The 24,142-nt window shown below is 38.2% G+C and overlaps 1 protein-coding gene across 3 annotated transcripts in view; it reads right to left on the reverse strand.

Annotated features, from left to right (window-relative positions):
* The window catches only part of FAM135B (family with sequence similarity 135 member B), a 174,501-nt gene that overhangs the window by 73,881 nt on the left and 76,478 nt on the right, over positions 1-24,142 (reverse strand). For 2 of the 3 annotated variants that reach the window (XM_056522809.1, XM_056522810.1), the window contains exons 4-8: positions 21,640-21,779; positions 16,523-16,593; positions 15,273-15,446; positions 12,836-12,962; positions 5,603-5,756 (exon numbers count right to left, since the gene is read on the reverse strand). In XM_056522809.1, the coding sequence (XP_056378784.1) occupies positions 5,603-5,756; positions 12,836-12,962; positions 15,273-15,446; positions 16,523-16,593; positions 21,640-21,779 (666 nt within the window). Of the gene's footprint in view, positions 1-5,602; positions 5,757-12,835; positions 12,963-15,272; positions 15,447-15,939; positions 16,057-16,522; positions 16,594-21,639; positions 21,780-24,142 lie in introns of those variants that run through there. The other variant, XM_056522811.1, reaches the window with a different exon arrangement.

Consider the following 24,142-nt stretch of genomic DNA (forward strand, 5'->3'; position numbering starts at 1 on the left):
AGAGTGAGAACCTGTGATGTATATTGTACTCTCATGTATATAATGTGTACAGTAATGTTAGTGTAGTGTGTAGTATGATGTATAGAGTGAGAACCTGTGATGTATATTGTACTCTCATGTATATAATGTGTACAGTAATGTTAGTGTAGTGTGTGGTATGATGTATAGAGTGAGAACCTGTGATGTATATTGTACTCTCATGTATATAATGTGTACAGTAATGTTAGTGTAGTGTGTAGTATGATGTATAGAGTGAGAACCTGTGATGTATATTGTGCTCTCATGTATATAATGTGTACAGTAATGTTAGTGTAGTGTGTAGTATGATGTATAGAGTGAGAACCTGTGATGTATATTGTACTCTCATGTATATAATGTGTACAGTAATGTTAGTGTAGTGTGTAGTATGATGTATAGAGTGAGAACCTGTGATGTATATTGTGCTGTCATGTATATAATGTGTACAGGAATGTTAGTGTAGTGTGTAGTATGATGTATAGAGTGAGAACCTGTGATGTATATTGTACTCTCATGTATATAATGTGTACAGGAATGTTAGTGTAGTGTGTAGTATGATGTATAGAGTGAGAACCTGTGATGTATATTGTGCTGTCATGTATATAATGTGTACAGTAATGTTAGTGTAGTGTGTAGTATGATGTATAGAGTGAGAACCTGTGATGTATATTGTACTCTCATGTATATAATGTGTACAGGAATGTTAGTGTAGTGTGTAGTATGATGTATAGAGTGAGAACCTGTGATGTATATTGTGCTGTCATGTATATAATGTGTACAGGAATGTTAGTGTAGTGTGTGGTATGATGTATAGAGTGAGAACCTGTGATGTATATTGTGCTGTCATGTATATAATGTGTACAGGAATATTAGTGTAGTGTGTAGTATGATGTATAGAGTGAGAACCTGTGATGTATATTGTACTCTCATGTATATAATGTGTACAGTAATGTTAGTGTAGTGTGTGGTATGATGTATAGAGTGAGAACCTGTGATGTATATTGTGCTGTCATGTATATAATGTGTACAGGAATATTAGTGTAGTGTGTAGTATGATGTATAGAGTGAGAACCTGTGATGTATATTGTACTCTCATGTATATAATGTGTACAGGAATGTTAGTGTAGTGTGTAGTATGATGTATAGAGTGAGAACCTGTGATGTATATTGTACTCTCATGTATATAATGTGTACAGGAATGTTAGTGTAGTGTGTAGTATGATGTATAGAGTGAGAACCTGTGATGTATATTGTACTCTCATGTATATAATGTGTACAGGAATGTTAGTGTAGTGTGTAGTATGATGTATAGAGTGAGAACCTGTGATGTATATTGTGCTGTCATGTATATAATGTGTACAGTAATGTTAGTGTAGTGTGTAGTATGATGTATAGAGTGAGAACCTGTGATGTATATTGTACTCTCATGTATATAATGTGTACAGTAATGTTAGTGTAGTGTGTAGTATGATGTATAGAGTGAGAACCTGTGATGTATATTGTACTCTCATGTATATAATGTGTACAGGAATGTTAGTGTAGTGTGTGGTATGATGTATAGAGTGAGAACCTGTGATGTATATTGTGCTGTCATGTATATAATGTGTACAGTAATGTTAGTGTAGTGTGTGGTATGATGTATAGAGTGAGAACCTGTGATGTATATTGTGCTGTCATGTATATAATGTGTACAGTAATGTTAGTGTAGTGTGTGGTATGATGTATAGAGTGAGAACCTGTGATGTATATTGTACTCTCATGTATATAATGTGTACAGTAATGTTAGTGTAGTGTGAAGTATGATGTATAGAGTGAGAACCTGTGATGTATATTGTACTCTCATGTATATAATGTGTACAGTAATGTTAGTGTAGTGTGTGGTATGATGTATAGAGTGAGAACCTGTGATGTATATTGTGCTGTCATGTATATAATGTGTACAGTAATGTTAGTGTAGTGTGTGGTATGATGTATAGAGTGAGAACCTGTGATGTATATTGTACTCTCATGTATATAATGTGTACAGTAATGTTAGTGTAGTGTGTGGTATGATGTATAGAGTGAGAACCTGTGATGTATATTGTGCTGTCATGCTACGTATGGTGAGTGTATTATACATTGTATATACTGTACGATTGACGACTGATTGAAAAAGTAATTTTCAATTTTAAAAAAAGTCACAAAAAATATAAGACAGCTGGTAGGGAATTTACATGCTCATCCACCAGCTCATGTCTGATGTCTAACCAACCAGACCAAACCAATCATAGTGATATCAAAAAATTTAAAACATTACATTGTTAACAGGGCTGGTACAAGGATTTTTGACAACCTAGGCAAAAGAACTCCGCCCATTGGCCTGCCCTTTAACATGCCCCACCTTACTACTGGGGAAACACACTGTAACAAACATCCTCCTCATCCAATCTCCTTACTACTGGGTTGACACACTGTAACAAACCTCCTCCTCATGTAATCCCCTTACTACTGGGGTGACACACTGTAACAAACCTCCTCCTCATGTAATCATCTTACTACTGGGGTGACACACTGTAACAAACCTCCTCCTCATGTAATCACCTTACTACTGGGGTGACACACTGTAACAAACCTCCTCATCATGTAATCACCTTACTACTGGGGTGACACACTGTAACAAACCTCTTCCTCATGTAATCTCCTTACTACTGGAGTGACACACTGTAACAAACCTCTTCCTCATGTAATCTCCTTACCACTGGGGTGACACACTATAACAAACCCCCTCCCTATGTAATCACCTTACTACTGGGGTGACACACTGTAACAAGCCTCCTCCTCATGTAATCACTTTACTACTGGGGTGACACACTGTAACAAACCTCCTGCTCATGTAATCTCCTTACTACTGGGGTGACACACTGTAACAAACCCCCTCCTCATGTAATCACCTTACTACTGGGGTGACACACTGTAACAAGCCTCCTCCTCATGTAATCTCCTTACTACTAGGGTGACACACTATAACAAACCTCCTCCTCATGTAATCTCCTTACTACTGGGGTAACACACTGTAACAAACCTCCTTCCCATATAATCTCTTTACTACTGGGGTATCACACTGTAACAAACCTCCTCCTCATGTAATCACCTTACTACTGGGGTGACTCACTGTAACAAACCTCCTCCTCATGTAATCTCCCTACTACTGGGATGACATACTGTAACAAACCTCCTCCTCATGTAATTACCCTACTACTGGGGTGACACACTGTAACAAACCTCCTCCTCATGTAACCTCCTTACTACTGGGGTGACACACTGTAACAAACCTCCTCCTCATGTAATCTCCTTACTACTGGGATGACATACTGTAACAAACCTCCTCCTCATGTAATTGCCCTACTACTGGGGTGACACACTGTAACAAACCTCCTCCTCATGTAACCTCCTTACTACTGGGGTGACACACTGTAACAAACCTCCTCCTCATGTAATCTCCTTACTACTGGGGTGACACACTGTAACAAACCTCCTCCTCATGTAATTTCCTTACTACTGGGGTAACACACATCAGAGGGGGTTATGGTGGTGCTGCTGGCTGAGCTGGTTGAGCGAGTGGTTCGGATGCTGGCTGTCTAACTTTCTTGTGGTGGACAGAGCGGTGCCCCCATCAAGAGGGTGCTCTAGGCGGCTGCCTATTTTGCCTATAGGCAGAGCCAACCCTGATTGTTAAAGTACATTTGCGTTAAATATTTAAAAAACATTAATGACCGAGTGAATGTAAGTGGAGTAGAAACATTGTGTCAGCCTTGTAGTATGAAGTCTAAAATCCTGAACAGAGCAAACATACAAGTTGCAAATTACAAATGTGGTGGCCAATGATTTTACCGGTAAGACTGAATTATTACATTCACAAAGAAAAAGTAGGAAACTCGAATAGTTGTTTTACAAAAATGTTCTCCTTAATAATTGTTTTTCACCAAACTTGACCACAATTCACCATGTGCCATGATAATTAATGGGGAAAAAGTATAGCACAATATATTCCCAAGAAGATATCCATTGTCAATAGGAATCCCCTTAAAAACTCCCATGGGTGTATATAATACACTGCACATAATACGACTCCTCACCACTATTTATCCTGCATATCAAGTAGATGCCCTCAGATCAAAACCTATTCCAACATGTTTCATTATGCAGGGGTCATCATCAGGGAATATTTACCTGTTGGTCTGAAAATTATGGCCGACTTCAGTGCCGTGACTGTGCTCTAGTAGCATTCTCTTATTAGCATGGAAAGCAGTAGGGAGGGGTCCTTTTTGCAGTTATAAGTCTCTTAAATGATTAACAGGTTCCCAACCATGTGTATACAACACACACACATAAATATATACAGGATAAATAAATATATATATATATATATATATATATATATATATACACACTCACACACAATACTGATACAGAGAGTTGTGCACATCACATAGATACCCATAGATAGCCCAACGTGTTTCAATATGCAGGTGATCATCAGGGGATATTTGTTGGTCTGGAAAATCATGGTGAACATCGGGACTGTGACTGCACTCTAGTCGCATTCTCTTACAAGAATGGAAGACAGTAGGATGGGCTCAATTTTGCAGATTTAAGTCTCTAAAAAGGATTAGCGGGCTCCTATGCGGTTTATGTGGTCTTTTGGTGAGGTACATAGAGCCATATCCTTGGGACAGACTGTAGCTACCCGATTTAGACATTTCGTCAGGAAAGAGGACAGTAATGGCTAATTAAGGGAACTGCACCATGGGCTATAAGGAGGTGTAGAAGGGATGCTCCATAGTGTTAAGTTCAGCTTTTCAGATAAACTCGTTAGGTTTCAATGTGGTAAGTAATGTCCTGGGATACTGAGAAGTATATATATATATATATATATATATATATATATATATATATATATAAAACTCTATCATTTAAATTCACTTTATATTTAGTTTGACTGCATTGGGGATTTGACCACTGCCTCTATTTGCTTGATTTTCCAGACCAATAGGCAAATATTCCCTGATGATTGCCCCTGCATAATGAAACATGTTGGGCTACAGTATGTTCTTGATCTGTGGTGCAGTTCCCCAATATAACTAGTACTGTCCTCTCTTCTGATAAAGTGTGGATCAGTTTGTCCAAAAATGGGTGGCTACAATCTGTCCCAGGGATACGGTTCTATATACTTCACCACAAGACCGAATTAACCGAAAAGGACCCTGCAAGTGAACTTTAGAGATTTAAAGCTGCAAAATGAATCCCACTTTACTGCCTTTCATGCTTGTAAGAGAATGCTGCTAGAGTGCAGACACCGCACTATTGTTGGCCATGATTTTCCATACCAACAGGTAAATATCCCCTGATGATGACCCCTGCATAACGAAACACGTTGGGATAAGTTTTTGATCTACTGTATCTATGGGCATCTATATGGTTTGCATGATAAATATATCACTATTGAATATATTGACACATGGTGAATGCATCGTGGTCCTCGCCTTCACTTTGTGAATCCTCATAGAGCGATAACATTGATACTTTCCGCACAGATTACACTTACCTAACTCTACTTGAGACAGTTCAGGAATCTGTTTTAATAGAGAGGCATAGTACGAGGAGAGACCCCTGTACGAGGAGAGCAGCAGACTGCAGAGGTCCTTGTGCCACTTGTAGGCATGCTGTATGCAGGATTCAGAGGGTATATAGCAGCCTCCCTGCAAATAGAATGGAAAACAGAAAGATATACTGGTTATACTGTATATAAGATAATGCTATAGAGCAGTGGTCTTCAACCTGCGGACCTCCAGATGTTTCAAAACTACAACTCCCAGCATGCCCGGACAGCCAACGGCTGTCCGGGCATGCTGGGAGTTGTAGTTTTGCAACATCTGGAGGTCCGCAGGTTGGAGACCACTGCTATAGAGCTTCATGAGATTAGTTCAACAACATTCTAATATACTTTGTGTCTTAATTCCCTTGTCAAGGTACAAGTGTAGAAGTGTAGATAATGCTCTGTGAGCTAAAACAGCCTGGACTCCAGACTGATACATTGTACATAGCTAGTCCAGCTCTTAGCTGAGAAGTGATACAATTGTATCCAGTCTAGACAATGCTCTGTGAGCTAAACATCCTGGACTCCAGACTGATACATTGTACATAGCTAGTCCTGCTCTCAGCTGAGAAGTGATACAATTGTATCCAGTCTAGACAATGCTCTGTGAGCTAAACATCCTGGACTCCAGACTGATACATTGTACATAGCTAGTCCTGCTCTCAGCTGAGAAGTGATACAATAGTATCCAGTCTAGACAATGCTCTGTGAGCTAAACATCCTGGACTCCAGACTGATACATTGTACATAGCTAGTCCTGCTCTCAGCTGAGAAGTGATACAATTGTATCCAGTCTAGACAATGCTCTGTGAGCTAAACATCCTGGACTCCAGACTGATACATTGTACATAGCTAGTCCTGCTCTCAGCTGAGAAGTGATACAATTGTATCCAGTCTAGACAATGCTCTGTGAGCTAAACAGCACAGACTCCAGACTAATACATTGTATATAGCTAGTCCTGCTCTCAGCTGAGAAGTGATACAATTGTATCCAGTCTAGACAATGCTCTGTGAGGTAAACAGCCTGGACCCCAGACTGATACATTGTACATAGCTAGTCCTGCTCTCAGCTGAGAAGTGATACAATTGTATCCAGTCTAGACAATGCTCTGTGAGCTAAACAGCCTGGATGTCAGACCGATACATTGTAGCAAAGTATTACCAAAGAAAAAACACAAAATGAAGTACAAAAAGTGTATAAGCTTTATTCTTAGTGATGATAAAATCAAGTAAAATGGAACAACAGCAGACAGACTACTATGGCAACTGGAGGGGGGCCAGGTAAAAAAATGGGACTGCAATATATAAAAGAAGATGGGTTTACCATAGAAACCTCAAATCTGTTGTATACATACTGAAAGGAGTATAGCTGTACAAATATATACTAGCAACTTAAGCCTATCCATATAAACGTATACACACAGAAGATAATGCAAAAATAATTGGTCAAAAATATTGCACACTGCCCTAAAGAGATGTACCCACATAGCAAAAAATCATATATGCAGTTGTGATAGTGGGAGGTATGAGAGGAGCGGGACCATGGCCCCAGGAACCGGGAGACAAAAGCTGAAAAAAGACACAGCCAACCCCTTAGTCCTGGAAAAACGGATCCAAAGGCTCAAAAACCCCCATTACCCATAACAAGTGCATATTGTGGACATCTTACCCTCGTCCAGAGCGCCAACCCCAACAATGTTGTTTCGCAACAAGCTTCCTCTTCTTTTATATATTGCAGTCTCATTTTTTACCTGGCCCCCCTCCAGTTGCCATAGTAGTCTGTCTGCTGTTGTTCCATTTTACTTGATTTTATCATCACTAAGAATAAAGCTTATACACTTTTTGTACTTCATTTTGTGTCTCAGTGTTTTTTCTTTGGTTATTCTATACATGTAAACCAATAAATTGAGGCCAAAAACAAACAAGGTATAAACCACTGTTCGGTGCCCAGAAATACTAGAAAACCTATATAAATGCACCAAACTGACACAATAATATGAGTAAATATAAATCTTTATTATAATCAGATAAGATAAAACATGATAAAAAATCAGCAGCAGTTAGAAAGAAAACGACTCCGAACACAGATATTAAATAATGTCCAATAGGCACATGGAATGGCACATAGATATAAGGATACAATACTCAATGAAAAGTGGACTTAAAAACAAGCCACAGTACATGTATATATATAAAGAATACACCTAGAGGTGCCTAAGTAAACCCAGTACACTAATGTAAACAAAAAGGACATATAAAGAAGTATAGCTAGTATAGTGTCATTTGCCCAGTGCTATCGGCAGTAAGAATACAGAGAGACAAGGATGTTGCCCATACATATCTGAGGGGAAACAAACCACCTCGGTAAAGGTTGGAGCATCGGTTGTCCCTGAGACAAGTTATATTGAACATATAAGACTGTCCATGCACCTAGCCAACTGACACCCAGCTATACTTACAAAGGTCGGGAGCCTACCCCTACGTCGTTTCGCTCACTCGCTTCCTCAGGGAGTCATTGCCTATTGGACATTATTTAATATCTGTGTTCGGAGTCGTTTTCTTTCTAACTGCTGCTGATTTTTTATCATGTTTTATCTTATCTGATTATAATAAAGATTTATATTTACTCATATTATTGTCTCTTTTATTCTATACATGGTAATATATGACACTGGGGACTCTGTTTCCAAAAACCTATACTATAGTGCCCTTGTTTTTGGCTGATTGTAGCAAAGTAACAGAGAGATCGGTGCAGTAAATGAGGATATGTTTAGCTCACAGAGCATTGTCTAATCTGAATACAAATGTATCCAATTCTCAGCTGAGAGCAGGACTAGCAATGTACAATGTATCAGTCTGGAGTCCAGGATGTTTAGCTCACAGAGCATTGTCTAGACTGGATACAATTGTATCACTTCTCAGCTGAGAGCAGGACTAGCTATGTACAATGTATCAGTCTGGAGTCCAGGATGTTTAGCTCACAGAGCATTGTCTAGACTGGATACAATTGTATATACTTCTCAGCTGAGAGCAGGACTAGCTATGTACAATGTATCAGTCTGGAGTCCAGGATGTTTAGCTCACAGAGCATTGTCTAGACTGGATACAATTGTATATACTTCTCAGCTGAGAGCAGGACTAGCTATGTACAATGTATCAGTCTGGAGTCCATGATGTTTAGCTTACAGAGCATTGTCTAGACTGGATACAATTGTATATACTTCTCAGCTGAGAGCAGGACTAGCTATATACAATGTATCAGTCTGGAGTCCAGGATGTTTAGCTCACAGAGCATTGTCTAGGCTGGATACAATTGTATATACTTCTCAGCTGGGAGCAGGACTAGCTATGTACAATGTATCAGTCTGGGTCCAGGATGTTTAGCTCACAGAGCATTTCCTAGACTGGATACAATTGTATCACTTCTCAGCTGGGAGCAGGACTAGCTATGTACAATGTATCAGTCTGGGGTCCAGGATGTTTAGCTCACAGAGCATTTCCTAGACTGGATACAAATTGTATCACTTCTCAGCTGGGAGCAGGACTAGCTATGTACAATGTATCAGTCTGGGGTCCAGGATGTTTAGCTCACAGAGCATTGTCTAGGCTGGATACAATTGTATATACTTCTCAGCTGGGAGCAGGACTAGCTATGTACAATGTATCAGTCTGGGGTCCAGGATGTTTAGCTCACAGAGCATTGTCTAGGCTGGATACAATTGTATATACTTCTCAGCTGGGAGCAGGACTAGCTATGTACAATGTATCAGTCTGGGGTCCAGGATGTTTAGCTCACAGAGCATTTCCTAGACTGGAATACAATTGTATCACTTCTCAGCTGGGAGCAGGACTAGCTATGTACAATGTATCAGTCTGGGGTCCAGGATGTTTAGCTCACAGAGCATTTCCCTAGACTGGATACAATTGTATCACTTCTCAGCTGCGGGCAGGACTAGCTATGTACAATGTATCAGTCTGGAGTCCAGGATGTTTAGCTCACAGAGCATTGTCTATACTGGATACAATTGTATCACTTCTCAGCTGCGGGCAGGACTAGCTATGTACAATGTATCAGTCTGGAGTCCAGGATGTTTAGCTCACAGAGCATTGTCTAGACTGGATACAATTGTATCACTTCTCAGCTGAGATCAGGACTAGCTATGTACAATGTATCAGTCTGGAGTCCATGATGTTTAGCTTACAGAGCATTGTCTAGACTGGAAACAATTGTATCACTTCTCAGCTGAGATCAGGACTAGCTATGTACAATGTATCAGTCTGGAGTCCAGGGTGTTTAGCTCACAGAGCATTGTCTAGACTGGATACAATTGCATCACTTCTCAGCTGAGAGCAGGACTAGCTATATACAATGTATCAGTCTGGGGTCCAGGATGTTTTGCTCACAGAGCATTGTCTGGACTGGATACAATTGTATCACTTCTCAGCTGAGAGCAGGACGAGCTATGTACAATGTATCAGTCTGGAGTCCAGGATGTTTAGCTCACAGAGCATTGTCTAGACTGGATACAATTGTATCACTTCTCAGCTGAGAGCAGGACTAGCTATGTACAATGTATCAGTCTGGAGTCCAGGATGTTTAGCTCACAGAGCATTGTCTAGACTGGATACAATTGTATCACTTCTCAGCTGAGATCAGGACTAGCTATGTACAATGTATCAGTCTGGAGTCCAGGGTGTTTAGCTTACAGAGCATTGTCTAGACTGGATACAATTGTATCACTTCTCAGCTGAGATCAGGACTAGCTATGTACAATGTATCAGTCTGGAGTCCATGATGTTTAGCTCACAGAGCATTGTCTAGACTGGATACAATTGTATCACATCTCAGCTGGGAGCAGGACTAGCTATGTACAATGTATCAGTCTGGAGTCCAGGATGTTTAGCTCACAGAGCATTGTCCAGACTGAATGCAATTGTATCACTTCTCAGCTGCGGGCAGGACTAACTATGTACAATGTATCAGTCTGGGGTCTAGGATGTTTAGCTCACAGAGCATTGTCTAGGCTGGATACAATTGTATATACTTCTCAGCTGGGAGCAGGACTAGCTATGTACAATGTATCAGTCTGGGGTCCAGGATGTTTAGCTCACAGAGCATTTCCTAGACTGGATACAATTGTATCACTTCTCAGCTGGGAGCAGGACTAGCTATGTACAATGTATCAGTCTGGGGTCCAGGATGTTTAGCTCACAGAGCATTTCCTAGACTGGATACAATTGTATCACTTCTCAGCTGCGGGCAGGACTAGCTATGTACAATGTATCAGTCTGGAGTCCAGGATGTTTAGCTCACAGAGCATTGTCTATACTGGATACAATTGTATCACTTCTCAGCTGCGGGCAGGACTAGCTATGTACAATGTATCAGTCTGGAGTCCAGGATGTTTAGCTCACAGAGCATTGTCTAGACTGGATACAATTGTATCACTTCTCAGCTGAGATCAGGACTAGCTATGTACAATGTATCAGTCTGGAGTCCATGATGTTTAGCTTACAGAGCATTGTCTAGACTGGAAACAATTGTATCACTTCTCAGCTGAGATCAGGACTAGCTATGTACAATGTATCAGTCTGGAGTCCAGGGTGTTTAGCTCACAGAGCATTGTCTAGACTGGATACAATTGCATCACTTCTCAGCTGAGAGCAGGACTAGCTATATACAATGTATCAGTCTGGAGTCCAGGATGTTTAGCTCACAGAGCATTGTCTAGACTGGATACAATTGTATCACTTCTCAGCTGAGAGCAGGACTAGCTATGTACAATGTATCAGTCTGGAGTCCAGGATGTTTAGCTCACAGAGCATTGTCTAGACTGGATACAATTGTATCACTTCTCAGCTGAGATCAGGACTAGCTATGTACAATGTATCAGTCTGGAGTCCAGGATGTTTAGCTCACAGAGCATTGTCTAGACTGGATACAATTGTATCACTTCTCAGCTGAGAGCAGGATTAGCTATGTACAATGTATCTGTTTGGAGTCCAAGATGTTTAGCTCACAGAGTATTGTCTAGACTGGATACAATTGTATCACATCTCAGCTGGGAGCAGGACTAGCTATGTACAATGTATCAGTCTGGAGTCCAGGATGTTTAGCTCACAGAGCATTGTCCAGACTGAATGCAATTGTATCACTTCTCAGCTGCGGGCAGGACTAACTATGTACAATGTATCAGTCTGGGGTCTAGGATGTTTAGCTCACAGAGCATTGTCTAGACTGGATACAATTGTATATACTTCTCAGCTGAGAGCAGGACTAGCTATGTACAATGTATCAGTCTGGAGTCCAGGATGTTTAGCTCACAGAGCATTGTCTAGACTGGATACAATTGTATCACTTCTCAGCTGAGAGCAGGACTAGCTATGTACAATGTATCAGTCTGGAGTCCAGGATGTTTAGCTCACAGAGCATTGTCCAGACTGAATGCAATTGTATCACTTCTCAGCTGCGGGCAGGACTAACTATGTACAATGTATCAGTCTGGGGTCTAGGATGTTTAGCTCACAGAGCATTGTCTAGACTGGATACAATTGTATATACTTCTCAGCTGAGAGCAGGACTAGCTATGTACAATGTATCAGTCTGGAGTCCAGGATGTTTAGCTCACAGAGCATTGTCTAGACTGGATACAATTGTATCACTTCTCAGCTGAGAGCAGGACTAGCTATGTACAATGTATCAGTCTGGAGTCCAGGATGTTTAGCTCACAGAGCATTGTCTAGACTGGATACAATTGTATCACTTCTCAGCTGAGAGCAGGACTAGCTATATACAATGTATCAGTCTGGGGTCCAGGATGTTTAGCTCACAGAGCATTGTCTAGACTGGATACAATTGTATCACTTCTCAGCTGAGAGCAGGACTAGCTATATACAATGTATCAGTCTGGGGTCCAGGATGTTTAGCTCACAGAGCATTGTCTAGACTGGATACAATTGTATCACTTCTCAGCTGAGAGCAGGACTAGCAATGTACAATGTATCAGTCTGGAGTCCAGGGTATTTAGCTCACAGAGCATTGTCTAGACTGGATACAATTGTCTCTACTTCTCAGCTGCGGGCAGGACTAGCTATATACAATGTTGCTGCCTCTAAATGTTATTGTTGTAATGGAAATATCTAGGAAGAACAAAGCAAAACATCCTGCATTTCACCCATTACCTCAGAGGACGGCGGCTTACAGTATGCCGTCCCGAACACCAGGTTCTCTAGTGACGCGCTGGACTGTTCCATCCCCTGATCCACATTACTCTTTCCCAACCAGGAACCTTTCACCGGTCGAACAAAACTGAAAAATACAAAGAAAAATCCGTATTCTCAGATTATACCGTATAATAGACATGGATGGATGGGACATGGCGTCACGAGGGGGCGTGGTCGTGACACCACGTCTTGGGAGCAGCGCCCGTCCCAGAATGCCGGGGTCCCACCCAGTGACAGGACCCCTGCAATCAGACATCTTATCCCTTAGCCTATGTCTAAGGCCGGAATACCCCTTTAAACACATTTCAAACAGATACACAAACACACAAAATCATTAAAAATACAAGACAAAATGTAGAGATAATATTCCATGTGAACAAGAACTAACAGTGGTGGATTAATAAATCACAGGGTATAAACACATCAAAAAAGGAGAACATGTAATGATTCCCAAGCAGGCCAAAGTGGATAAAGTCACTTACACAGCCACACATTACCAATGTTTCGCTCCAGGCTTCTTCAGGGGGGTGTCCACCTCCAGAAGAAGCCTGGAGCGAAACATTGGTAATGTGTGGCTGCGTAAGTGACTTTATCCACTGTGGTAATTACATTGTTGTACTATGTAGGTGGGTTTGTGATTTTACTCACAGGTCCTTGACTTATTGTTACTGTAACGGATGTTACTTTTTGGTCAGTAATTTTTGGCCTGTTTGGGGATCATTACATGTTCTCCGTTTTTGATATATTTATACCCTGTGATTTATTAAGCCACCACTGTTAGTTCTTGTCCACATGGGACATTTTGTAATACAATTTTAAAGGTGTTAAGTGTTTTTTTGTATCTGTTTGAAATGTTTTTAATAAAATATCTTTATGTTTGGATCCAATATCGCGTGTGTTCTCTTGTACAAGTGATCCCTCAACATACGATGGTAATCCGTTCCAAATGGACCATCGTTTGTTGAAACCATCGTATGTTGAGGGATCCGTGCAATGTAAAGTATAGGACAGTGGTCTACAACCTGCGGACCTCCAGATGTTGCAAAACTACAACACCCAGCATGCCCGGACAGCCGTTGGCTGTCCGGGCATGCTGGGTGTTGTTGTTTTGCAACATCTGGAGGTCTGCAGGTTGTAGACCACTGTTAGAGAAAGTTGTACTCACCTGTCCCTGCCGCTCCGGACCGTCACCGCTGCCCGGGATGTCGCCGTCCATCGCTGTCGCCGCGTCCCCGGGGTGTCCCCGCCTCTCTGGCAAGGCCTCTGCTTCCCCGGGATCCTCGCTCTTCGTCGCCGCCATCACGTCGCTACACACGGCGCTCCTATTGGATGACGGGACGGCGTGCGCAGCGACGTGATGACGATGATGGAGAGCGCCGACGATGCAGGGGATCCCGAAGAGGACGCGCCGGAGCCCCGAGGACAGGTAAGTGATCGTCACCGGACCACACGGGGCACCGTAAACGGCTATCCGGTGGCAGCTGAAGCAGTCTGCGCTGCCGGATAGCCGTTTATGCGATAGCCCCAACATACAAAAGTATCGTATATTGATGCTGCCTCTGAGAGGCCATCGCATGTTGAAATTATCGTATGTCGGGGCCATCGTAGGTCGAGGGGTCACTGTATATATTTTTTCAGGTATAGTATAAAAAATTATTTTTTATAATTTTTTATCGGTTTTTATGTTATACTTTATTTTACTCTTCATAGGCCATTATATACTTGGATATGAGATATGAGTTTTTACCCCCTAAGTGGCATATACCCTCAGTATGATTGAATGGTTGCACGTGTGGCACTCCGACACCCTAAGTGTGGGCTCGAACACCTTTTAGGTTCTCCTCAGTCTGTTGGGCAGCAGGGTTCCCAGTTGCTCGGCCTGACTGATCGCCGTCTGCACTACAGATAGGAGATACTTATCTATCTATCATATCTATCTATCAATCTCATATCTATCTATCTATCTATCTATCTCATATCTATCTATCTATCTATCTATCTATGTATCTCATATCTATCTATCTATCTATCTATCTCATATCTATCTATCTATCTCATATCTATCTATCTATCTATCTATCTCATATTTATATATCTATCTCATATCTATCTATCTCTTATATGTCTAATATATATATATCTATCTCTTATCTATCAATATATCTATCTCATATCTATCTATCCATCTCATATTTATATATCTAATATCTATCTATCTATCTATCTATCTCATATCTATCTATCTATCTCATATTTATATATCTATCTCATATCTATCTATCTATCTCATATTTATATATCTATCTCATATCTATCTATCTATTGGTATTTCCCATTCCTTCCTTCTATAACACAACCACGGTGCGGCGGCAGCTGCTGGTTGCGCGCGTTTTACCTTGTAAGCGGCTGATGTACGGCCAGCAGTGAAGCGTGCACGGTTACAGAGATCACCGACAAGTGGAAATAGTCGAACATGACAGGGACATGGTGGTGCAAACCTCTTCTTGGGTGGAAGTGAAGACCTAAAGTGCGGCTGCTGATCAGGGGGACGCTGGAGATGTCTTTGAGCCTGGAATAGATGTTTACACTTGTTATACCGCACAGATGTTGTTTTCTTGTTACTGTTATTGCTTTTGGGTTGATACTTGTCAGGACACACATACACTTTACAGCGCCGAAAAAGAAACCTCGCCACGGCGCCATTCTCAAGTTTAAGGGATTCCAGCAATCTGGGGTCTTCTCGTATGGCAGTGTTTCCAAGCAGGGTGCCTCCAGCTGTTGCAAAACTACAACTCCCAGCATGCTCGGACAGCCGAAGGCTGTCCGAGCGTGCTGGGAGTTGTAGTTTTGCAACAGCAGGAGGCACCCTGGTCGGGAAACATTGTCGTATGGAGTAATGGATCCCATTAGGATGGGATATACAACATTAGTGTCATATGATAGCGCCCAAATAATAGCGCCAAACATAGACAGTTACCTAATGTTACGTAATATAGTAAAATAACAGTACCACATTGTTTCTAAGTAAAGTAAAGCAGACTGCAGCGCAAAAAGAAATTTACCAATACACAATGCCCGAATAATACCGCCATATATAAGGTAGTATAATAATAGTGCTACACAATGTCTAAACATCGCTGAGATACAATCGGGAGAGATTTATCAAAACCTGTGCAGAGGAAAAGGTGCCCAGTTGCCCATAGCAACCAATCAGATCGCTGCTTTCATTTTTAAAGAGGCCTATGAAAAATGAAAGGAGCGATCTGATTGGTTGCTATGGGCAACTGAGCAACTTTTCCTCTGTACAGGTTTTAATGAATCTCCCCCATTATATTTGTTGAGGTTACAGGCCCCAAATACCAGGTCTTTGGTGGTACCTTTAGGGTCTAAGGCAACCTCTGTACCCCAAATACTTATACCCCTGCGGCCAAACTGCAAAATACAGGGGCGGGAAGGGGGGACTGCAGCTGTCTGTGGCCCATTCATTGTTGCAGTTTAGGAGTCCCAATAACGATACTCCACCGACTTGTACATGGTGGCTTTATGCTACAATATGGCACCACGTGCTGTGTTGGGGTACATAGAAGAGAGGGAGGGGGTTCCCATAGAAGAGATCAGACGATAGGAGGGGGCGAGGATACTCACTGTTGCTCAATATCTGTGAAGTGCAGGTCTAACTTCAGCTGAAAATCCACTTCACTGAGGGCATCTTCAACCTAAAAAAGGGGCAGTATTATAGTAGTTATATTCTTGTATATAGGAGCAGTATTATAGTAGTTATATTCTTGTATATAGGAGCAGTATTATAGTAGTTATATTCTTGTATATAGGAGCAGTATTATAGTAGGTATATTCTTGTATACAGGAGCAGTATTATAGTAGTTATATTCTTGTATATAGGTGCAGTATTATAGTAGTTATATTCTTGTATATAGGAGCAGTATTATAGTAGTTATATTCTTGTATATAGGAGCAGTAATATAGTAGTTATATTCTTGTATATAGGAGCAGTATTATAGTAGTTATATTCTTGTATATAGGATCAGTATTATAGTAGTTAAATTCTTGTATATAGAAGCAGTATTATAGTAGTTATATTCTTGTATATAGGAGCATTATTATAGTAGTTATATTCTTGTATATAGGAGCAGTATTATAGTAGTTATATTCTTGTATAGAGAAGCAGTATTATAGTAGTTATATTCTTGTATATAGGAGGAGTATTATAGTAGTTATATTCTTGTATATAGGAGGCAGTATTATAGTAGTTATATTCTTGTATATAGGAGCAGTATTATAGTAGTTATATTCTTGTATATAGGAGGCAGTATTATAGTAGTTATATTCTTGTATATAGGAACAGTATTATAGTAGTTATATTCTTGTATATAGGAGCAGTATTATAGTAGTTATATTCTTGTATATAGGAGACAGTATTATAGTAGTTATGTTCTTGTATATAGGAACAGTATTATAGTAGTTATATTCTTGTATATAGGAGCAGTATTATAGTAGTTATATTCTTGTACACCGGAGGCAGTATTATAGCAGTTATATTCTTGAATTTAGGAGGCAGTATTATAGTAGTTATATTCTTGTATATAGGAACAGTATTATAGTAGTTATATTCTTGTATATAGGAGCAGTATTATAGTAGTTATATTCTTGTATATAGGAGCAGTATTATAGTAGTTATATTCTTGTATAGAGAAGCAGTATTATAGTAGTTATATTCTTGTATATAGGAGGAGTATTATAGTAGTTATATTCTTGTATATAGGAGGCAGTATTATAGTAGTTATATTCTTGTATATAGGAGCAGTATTATAGTAGTTATATTCTTGTATATAGGAGGCAGTAATATAGTAGTTATATTCTTGTATATAGGAACAGTATTATAGTAGTTATATTCTTGTATATAGGAGCAGTATTATAGTAGTTATATTCTTGTATATAGGAGACAGTATTATAGTAGTTATGTTCTTGTATATAGGAACAGTATTATAGTAGTTATATTCTTGTATATAGGAGCAGTATTATAGTAGTTATATTCTTGTACACCGGAGGCAGTATTATAGCAGTTATATTCTTGAATTTAGGAGGCAGTATTATAGTAGTTATATTCTTGTATATAGGAACAGTATTATAGTGGTTATATTCTTGTATATAGGAGCAGTATTATAGTAGTTATATTCTTGAATATAGGAGCAGTATTATAGTAGTTATGTTCTTGTATATTGGAACAGTATTATAGTAGTTATATTCTTGTATATAGTGGCAGTATTATAGTAGTTATATTCTTGTATATAGGAGCAGTATTATAGTAGTTATATTCTTGTATATAGGAGGCAGTATTATAGTAGTTATATTCTTGTATATAGGAGGCAGTATTATAGTAGTTATATTCTTGTACATAGGAGGCAGTATTATAGTAGTTATATTCGTGTATATAGGAGCAGTATTATAGTAGTTATATTCTTGTATATAGGAGCAGTATTATAGTAGTTATATTCTTGTATATAGGAGCAGTATTATAGTAGTTATATTCTTGTATATAGGAGCAGTATAATAGGAGTTATATTCTTGTATATAGGAACAGTATTATAGTAGTTATATTCTTGTATATAGGAGCAGTATTATAGTAGTTATATTCTTTTATATAGGAGCAGTATTATAGTAGTTATATTCTTGTATATAGGAGCAGTATTATAGTAGTTATATTCTTGTATATAGGAGGCAGTATTATAGTAGTTATATTCTTGTATATAGGAGGCAGTATTATAGTAGTTATATTCTTGTATATAGGAGCAGTATTATAGTAGTTATATTCTTGTATATAGGAGCAGTATTATAGTATTAATATTCTTGTATATAGAAGCAGTATTATAGTAGTTATATTCTTGTATATAGGAGCAGTATTATAGTAGTGATATTCTTGTATATAGGAGCAGTATTATAGTAGTTATATTCTTGTATATAGGAGCAGTATTATAGTAGTTATATTCTTGTATATAGGAGCAGTATTATAGTAGTTATATTCTTGTATATAGGAGCAGTATTATAGTAGTTATATTCTTGTATATAGGAGCAGTATTATAGTAGTTATATTCTTGTATATAGGAGCAGTATTATAGTAGTTATATTCTTGTATATAGGAGCAGTATTATAGTAGTTATATTCTTGTATATAGGAGCAGTATTATAGTAGTTATATTCTTGGATATAGGAGCAGTATTATAGTAGTTATATTCTTGTATATAGGAGCAGTATTATAGTAGTTATATTCTTGGATATAGGAGCAGTATTATAGTAGTTATATTCTTGTATATAGGAGCAGTATTATAGTAGGTATATTCTTGTATACAGGAGCAGTATTATAGTAGTTATATTCTTGTATATAGGTGCAGTATTATAGTAGTTATATTCTTGTATATAGGAGCAGTATTATAGTAGTTATATTCTTGTATATAGGAGCAGTAATATAGTAGTTATATTCTTGTATATAGGAGCAGTATTATAGTAGTTATATTCTTGTATATAGGATCAGTATTATAGTAGTTATATTCTTGTATATAGAAGCAGTATTATAGTAGTTATATTCTTGTATATAGGAGCATTATTATAGTAGTTATATTCTTGTATATAGGAGCAGTATTATAGTAGTTATATTCTTGTATATAGGAGGCAGTATTATAGTAGTTATATTCTTGTATATAGGAACAGTATTATAGTAGTTATATTCTTGTATATAGGAGCAGTATTATAGTAGTTATATTCTTGTATATAGGAGACAGTATTATAGTAGTTATGTTCTTGTATATAGGAACAGTATTATAGTAGTTATATTCTTGTATATAGGAGCAGTATTATAGTAGTTATATTCTTGTACACCGGAGGCAGTATTATAGCAGTTATATTCTTGAATTTAGGAGGCAGTATTATAGTAGTTATATTCTTGTATATAGGAACAGTATTATAGTAGTTATATTCTTGTATATAGGAGCAGTATTATAGTAGTTATATTCTTGTATATAGGAGCAGTATTATAGTAGTTATATTCTTGTATAGAGAAGCAGTATTATAGTAGTTATATTCTTGTATATAGGAGGAGTATTATAGTAGTTATATTCTTGTATATAGGAGGCAGTATTATAGTAGTTATATTCTTGTATATAGGAGCAGTATTATAGTAGTTATATTCTTGTATATAGGAGGCAGTAATATAGTAGTTATATTCTTGTATATAGGAACAGTATTATAGTAGTTATATTCTTGTATATAGGAGCAGTATTATAGTAGTTATATTCTTGTATATAGGAGACAGTATTATAGTAGTTATGTTCTTGTATATAGGAACAGTATTATAGTAGTTATATTCTTGTATATAGGAGCAGTATTATAGTAGTTATATTCTTGTACACCGGAGGCAGTATTATAGCAGTTATATTCTTGAATTTAGGAGGCAGTATTATAGTAGTTATATTCTTGTATATAGGAACAGTATTATAGTGGTTATATTCTTGTATATAGGAGCAGTATTATAGTAGTTATATTCTTGAATATAGGAGCAGTATTATAGTAGTTATGTTCTTGTATATTGGAACAGTATTATAGTAGTTATATTCTTGTATATAGTGGCAGTATTATAGTAGTTATATTCTTGTATATAGGAGCAGTATTATAGTAGTTATATTCTTGTATATAGGAGGCAGTATTATAGTAGTTATATTCTTGTATATAGGAGGCAGTATTATAGTAGTTATATTCTTGTACATAGGAGGCAGTATTATAGTAGTTATATTCGTGTATATAGGAGCAGTATTATAGTAGTTATATTCTTGTATATAGGAGCAGTATTATAGTAGTTATATTCTTGTATATAGGAGCAGTATTATAGTAGTTATATTCTTGTATATAGGAGCAGTATAATAGGAGTTATATTCTTGTATATAGGAACAGTATTATAGTAGTTATATTCTTGTATATAGGAGCAGTATTATAGTAGTTATATTCTTGTATATAGGAGCAGTATTATAGTAGTTATATTCTTGTATATAGGAGCAGTATTATAGTAGTTATATTCTTGTATATAGGAGGCAGTATTATAGTAGTTATATTCTTGTATATAGGAGGCAGTATTATAGTAGTTATATTCTTGTATATAGGAGCAGTATTATAGTAGTTATATTCTTGTATATAGGAGCAGTATTATAGTATTAATATTCTTGTATATAGAAGCAGTATTATAGTAGTTATATTCTTGTATATAGGAGCAGTATTATAGTAGTGATATTCTTGTATATAGGAGCAGTATTATAGTAGTTATATTCTTGTATATAGGAGCAGTATTATAGTAGTTATATTCTTGTATATAGGAGCAGTATTATAGTAGTTATATTCTTGTATATAGGAGCAGTATTATAGTAGTTATATTCTTGTATATAGGAGCAGTATTATAGTAGTTATATTCTTGTATATAGGAGCAGTATTATAGTAGTTATATTCTTGTATATAGGAGCAGTATTATAGAAGTTATATTCTTGTATATAGGAGCAGTATTATAGTAGTTATATTCTTGTATATAGCAGCAGTCAGTATCATACTGGCTATTTTATTGTTGGTTTTAGAATGTTTTCTTATTTGGTGTACCATTTTTACTTCCATAGGGAATGGATTTGGTATGGTCAAAGCCCAACCCACCATGTTAGCATGCAAACTTTATTTCCGGTCATCTATAAATATGTACATTGATGGTATACCAACCCTCTCTCCATCCAGAAATAAGTGCACCTTGAATATCATGACATCATTAATATCAATGTCCTCATTCCTGTATAGTATCTGGAATATCCGACTATACACAACATTGTCATAAACACACGGGGAATATTCTCCAGTGTCATCTGCAAAACAAGGAGAAAACTTTTAACGTTCAGCATAAACCATATAAAGTAATAATATAAATATATAGAGAGAGCATAGTTTGGTTTCAGTGCAGGGTATCATAATTTTTTTACACAAACCCCATTCTAATGCACAAAAAATGTACCGTAGTGCAAATGTGTGCAAAACTAGACCTTGAGCAAAAGATTTGTTCAATGTTATCAATGAATTTAGCAATTTTGATAAACCCCCCTTGACTATTTTTAGCAATACAACTTTTTTTTTTATTTTGCCAGCTTGGAAAGCCATGCACCTTATTTATGATTGTTTCGCAACATTTGTTTTTGCAGTTGGCGCTAGGTTTGTCTTTTTACTATTTATGCATTAGGAAAGGGAGTGGCATAGGCTGCATAGGTAGGTTTGTTGCTTTTATTATTCGGCGTAAAAATATTTCTCCATCAGTGGCTTATGGTGTGTAAAATTAATTAAAGGGGTACTCCACTGGATTTTTTTTTTTTTTTTTATCAACTGGTGCCAGAAAGTTAAACAGATTAGTAAATTACTTATTTTAAAAAATCTTAATCCTTCCAGTACTTATCAGCTCCTGTATGATTCACAGGAAGTTCTATTCTTTCTGTCTAACCACAGTGCTCTCTGCTGACACATCTGTCCAGAGCAGGACAGGTTTGCTATGGGAATTAGATTGTACTCTGGACAGTTCCTAAAATGGAGAGAGGTGTCAGCAGAGAGCACTGTGGTCAGATAGAAAGGAAATGAAAAAATAAAAGAACTTCCTCTGTAGTTTATAGTAGCTGCTAAGTACTGGAAGGATTGATATTTTTAATAGAAGTAATTTACAAATCTATTTAACTTTCTGGCACCAGTTGATAAAAAAAAAACTGTGTTCCAGTGGAGAACGTCTTTAATGCATCTTGGGAACTGTACCCCCAATGTGGCCTGCGTCTCTTCATGCCTGATGTAAAGATCAGGCAGGAGCCAACCTTTGGCGCTACACTATAAGCTGCTGACAAAAGTTGACCTAACAATTATTCTTCACAACCTCCTCCTTTCTGTAAGAGAACATTTGATTTGCTTGTGTTTATTTGTCTCTTGCAGCACTAGCTTGTGTACTTCTGCTTTGCTATTCAGTGTTTACTTGTTTCTTGGCTATTGTCTCTTGACCAATTTCCTGTCTTCTCTTTTTGGTACTGCGTTGCTTTTCCTGTCTTTCCTTTGGTTTTAGTTTTTATCTATAACCCTTCGTGTTCCGACCTGATTTCCCTGACCTTTCTATTTTCTTTATTGTTTTGACTTGCGACTCCCCTGTATCTTATTCAGCGCAGGGACTGTCAACCAATTGTGGAGCGGCTGCATAGAGCGGCTACACAAATAGGCAGGATAGGAGGTTCTGGGTGAGCTCAGGCTTGCATTATTCCCTGCCCTACATGACACAAGCAGGCCTATTTTTCCAATAGCGAGAAAGTCAAGAGATAGTTGGTCAGCCAATCACTTCCAACCTTATCTATAGGTCAGTAGAAACTTATAATTATGTAATAATCCCATTGGCTCTTCTTCATCTTGTGGTAAGTATATGAGCAGTATCTCATGGCAAATTGTGACCCACCACCCATGTCTCAAAGGGGTTCTCCGCTGCTCAGCATTTGGAACAAACTGTTCTGAACGCTGGAGGAGGGAGCTTGTGACATCATAGCCCCGCCTCCTCATGACATCACGCCCCCCCTCAATGCAAGTCTATGGGAGGGGGCGTGATGGCCGTCACGCCCCCTCCCATAGACTTGCATTGAGGGGGGCGGGGTTTGAAGTCAGGAGGGGGCGGGGCTATGACATCACAATCTCCCGGCACCAGCTCCAGCGTTCGTAACAGTTTGTTCCAAACGCTCAGCAGCGGAGTACCCCTTTAAAAGGATTACTCCCGTGGAAACCTTTTTTGTTTTTTAAATCAACTGGTGCCAGAAAGTTAAACAGATTTGTAAATTACTTCTATTAAAAAATCTTAATCCTTCCAGTACTTTTTAGGGGCTGTATACCAAAGAGAAATCTAAAAAAGAAATGCATTTCCTCTGATGTCCTGACCACCGTGCATTTCCTGTGATGTCCTGACCACGGTGCATTTCCTGTGATGTCCTGACCTCTGCTGTCCATTTTAGGAACTGTCCAGAACAGGAGAAAATCCCCATAGCAAACATATACTGCTCTGGACAGTTCCTAAAATGGACAGCAGAGGTCAGCAGAGAGCATTGCGGTCAGGACATCAGAGGAAATGCATTTCTTTTTTGGATTTCTCTTTAGTATACAGCCCCTAAAAAGTACTGGAAGGATTAAGATTTTTTTAATAGATGTGATTTACAAATCTGTTTAACTT

Source organism: Hyla sarda, chromosome 5, assembly GCF_029499605.1.
Source record: "Hyla sarda isolate aHylSar1 chromosome 5, aHylSar1.hap1, whole genome shotgun sequence".
In the NCBI taxonomy this organism is placed as follows: domain Eukaryota; kingdom Metazoa; phylum Chordata; class Amphibia; order Anura; family Hylidae; genus Hyla; species Hyla sarda.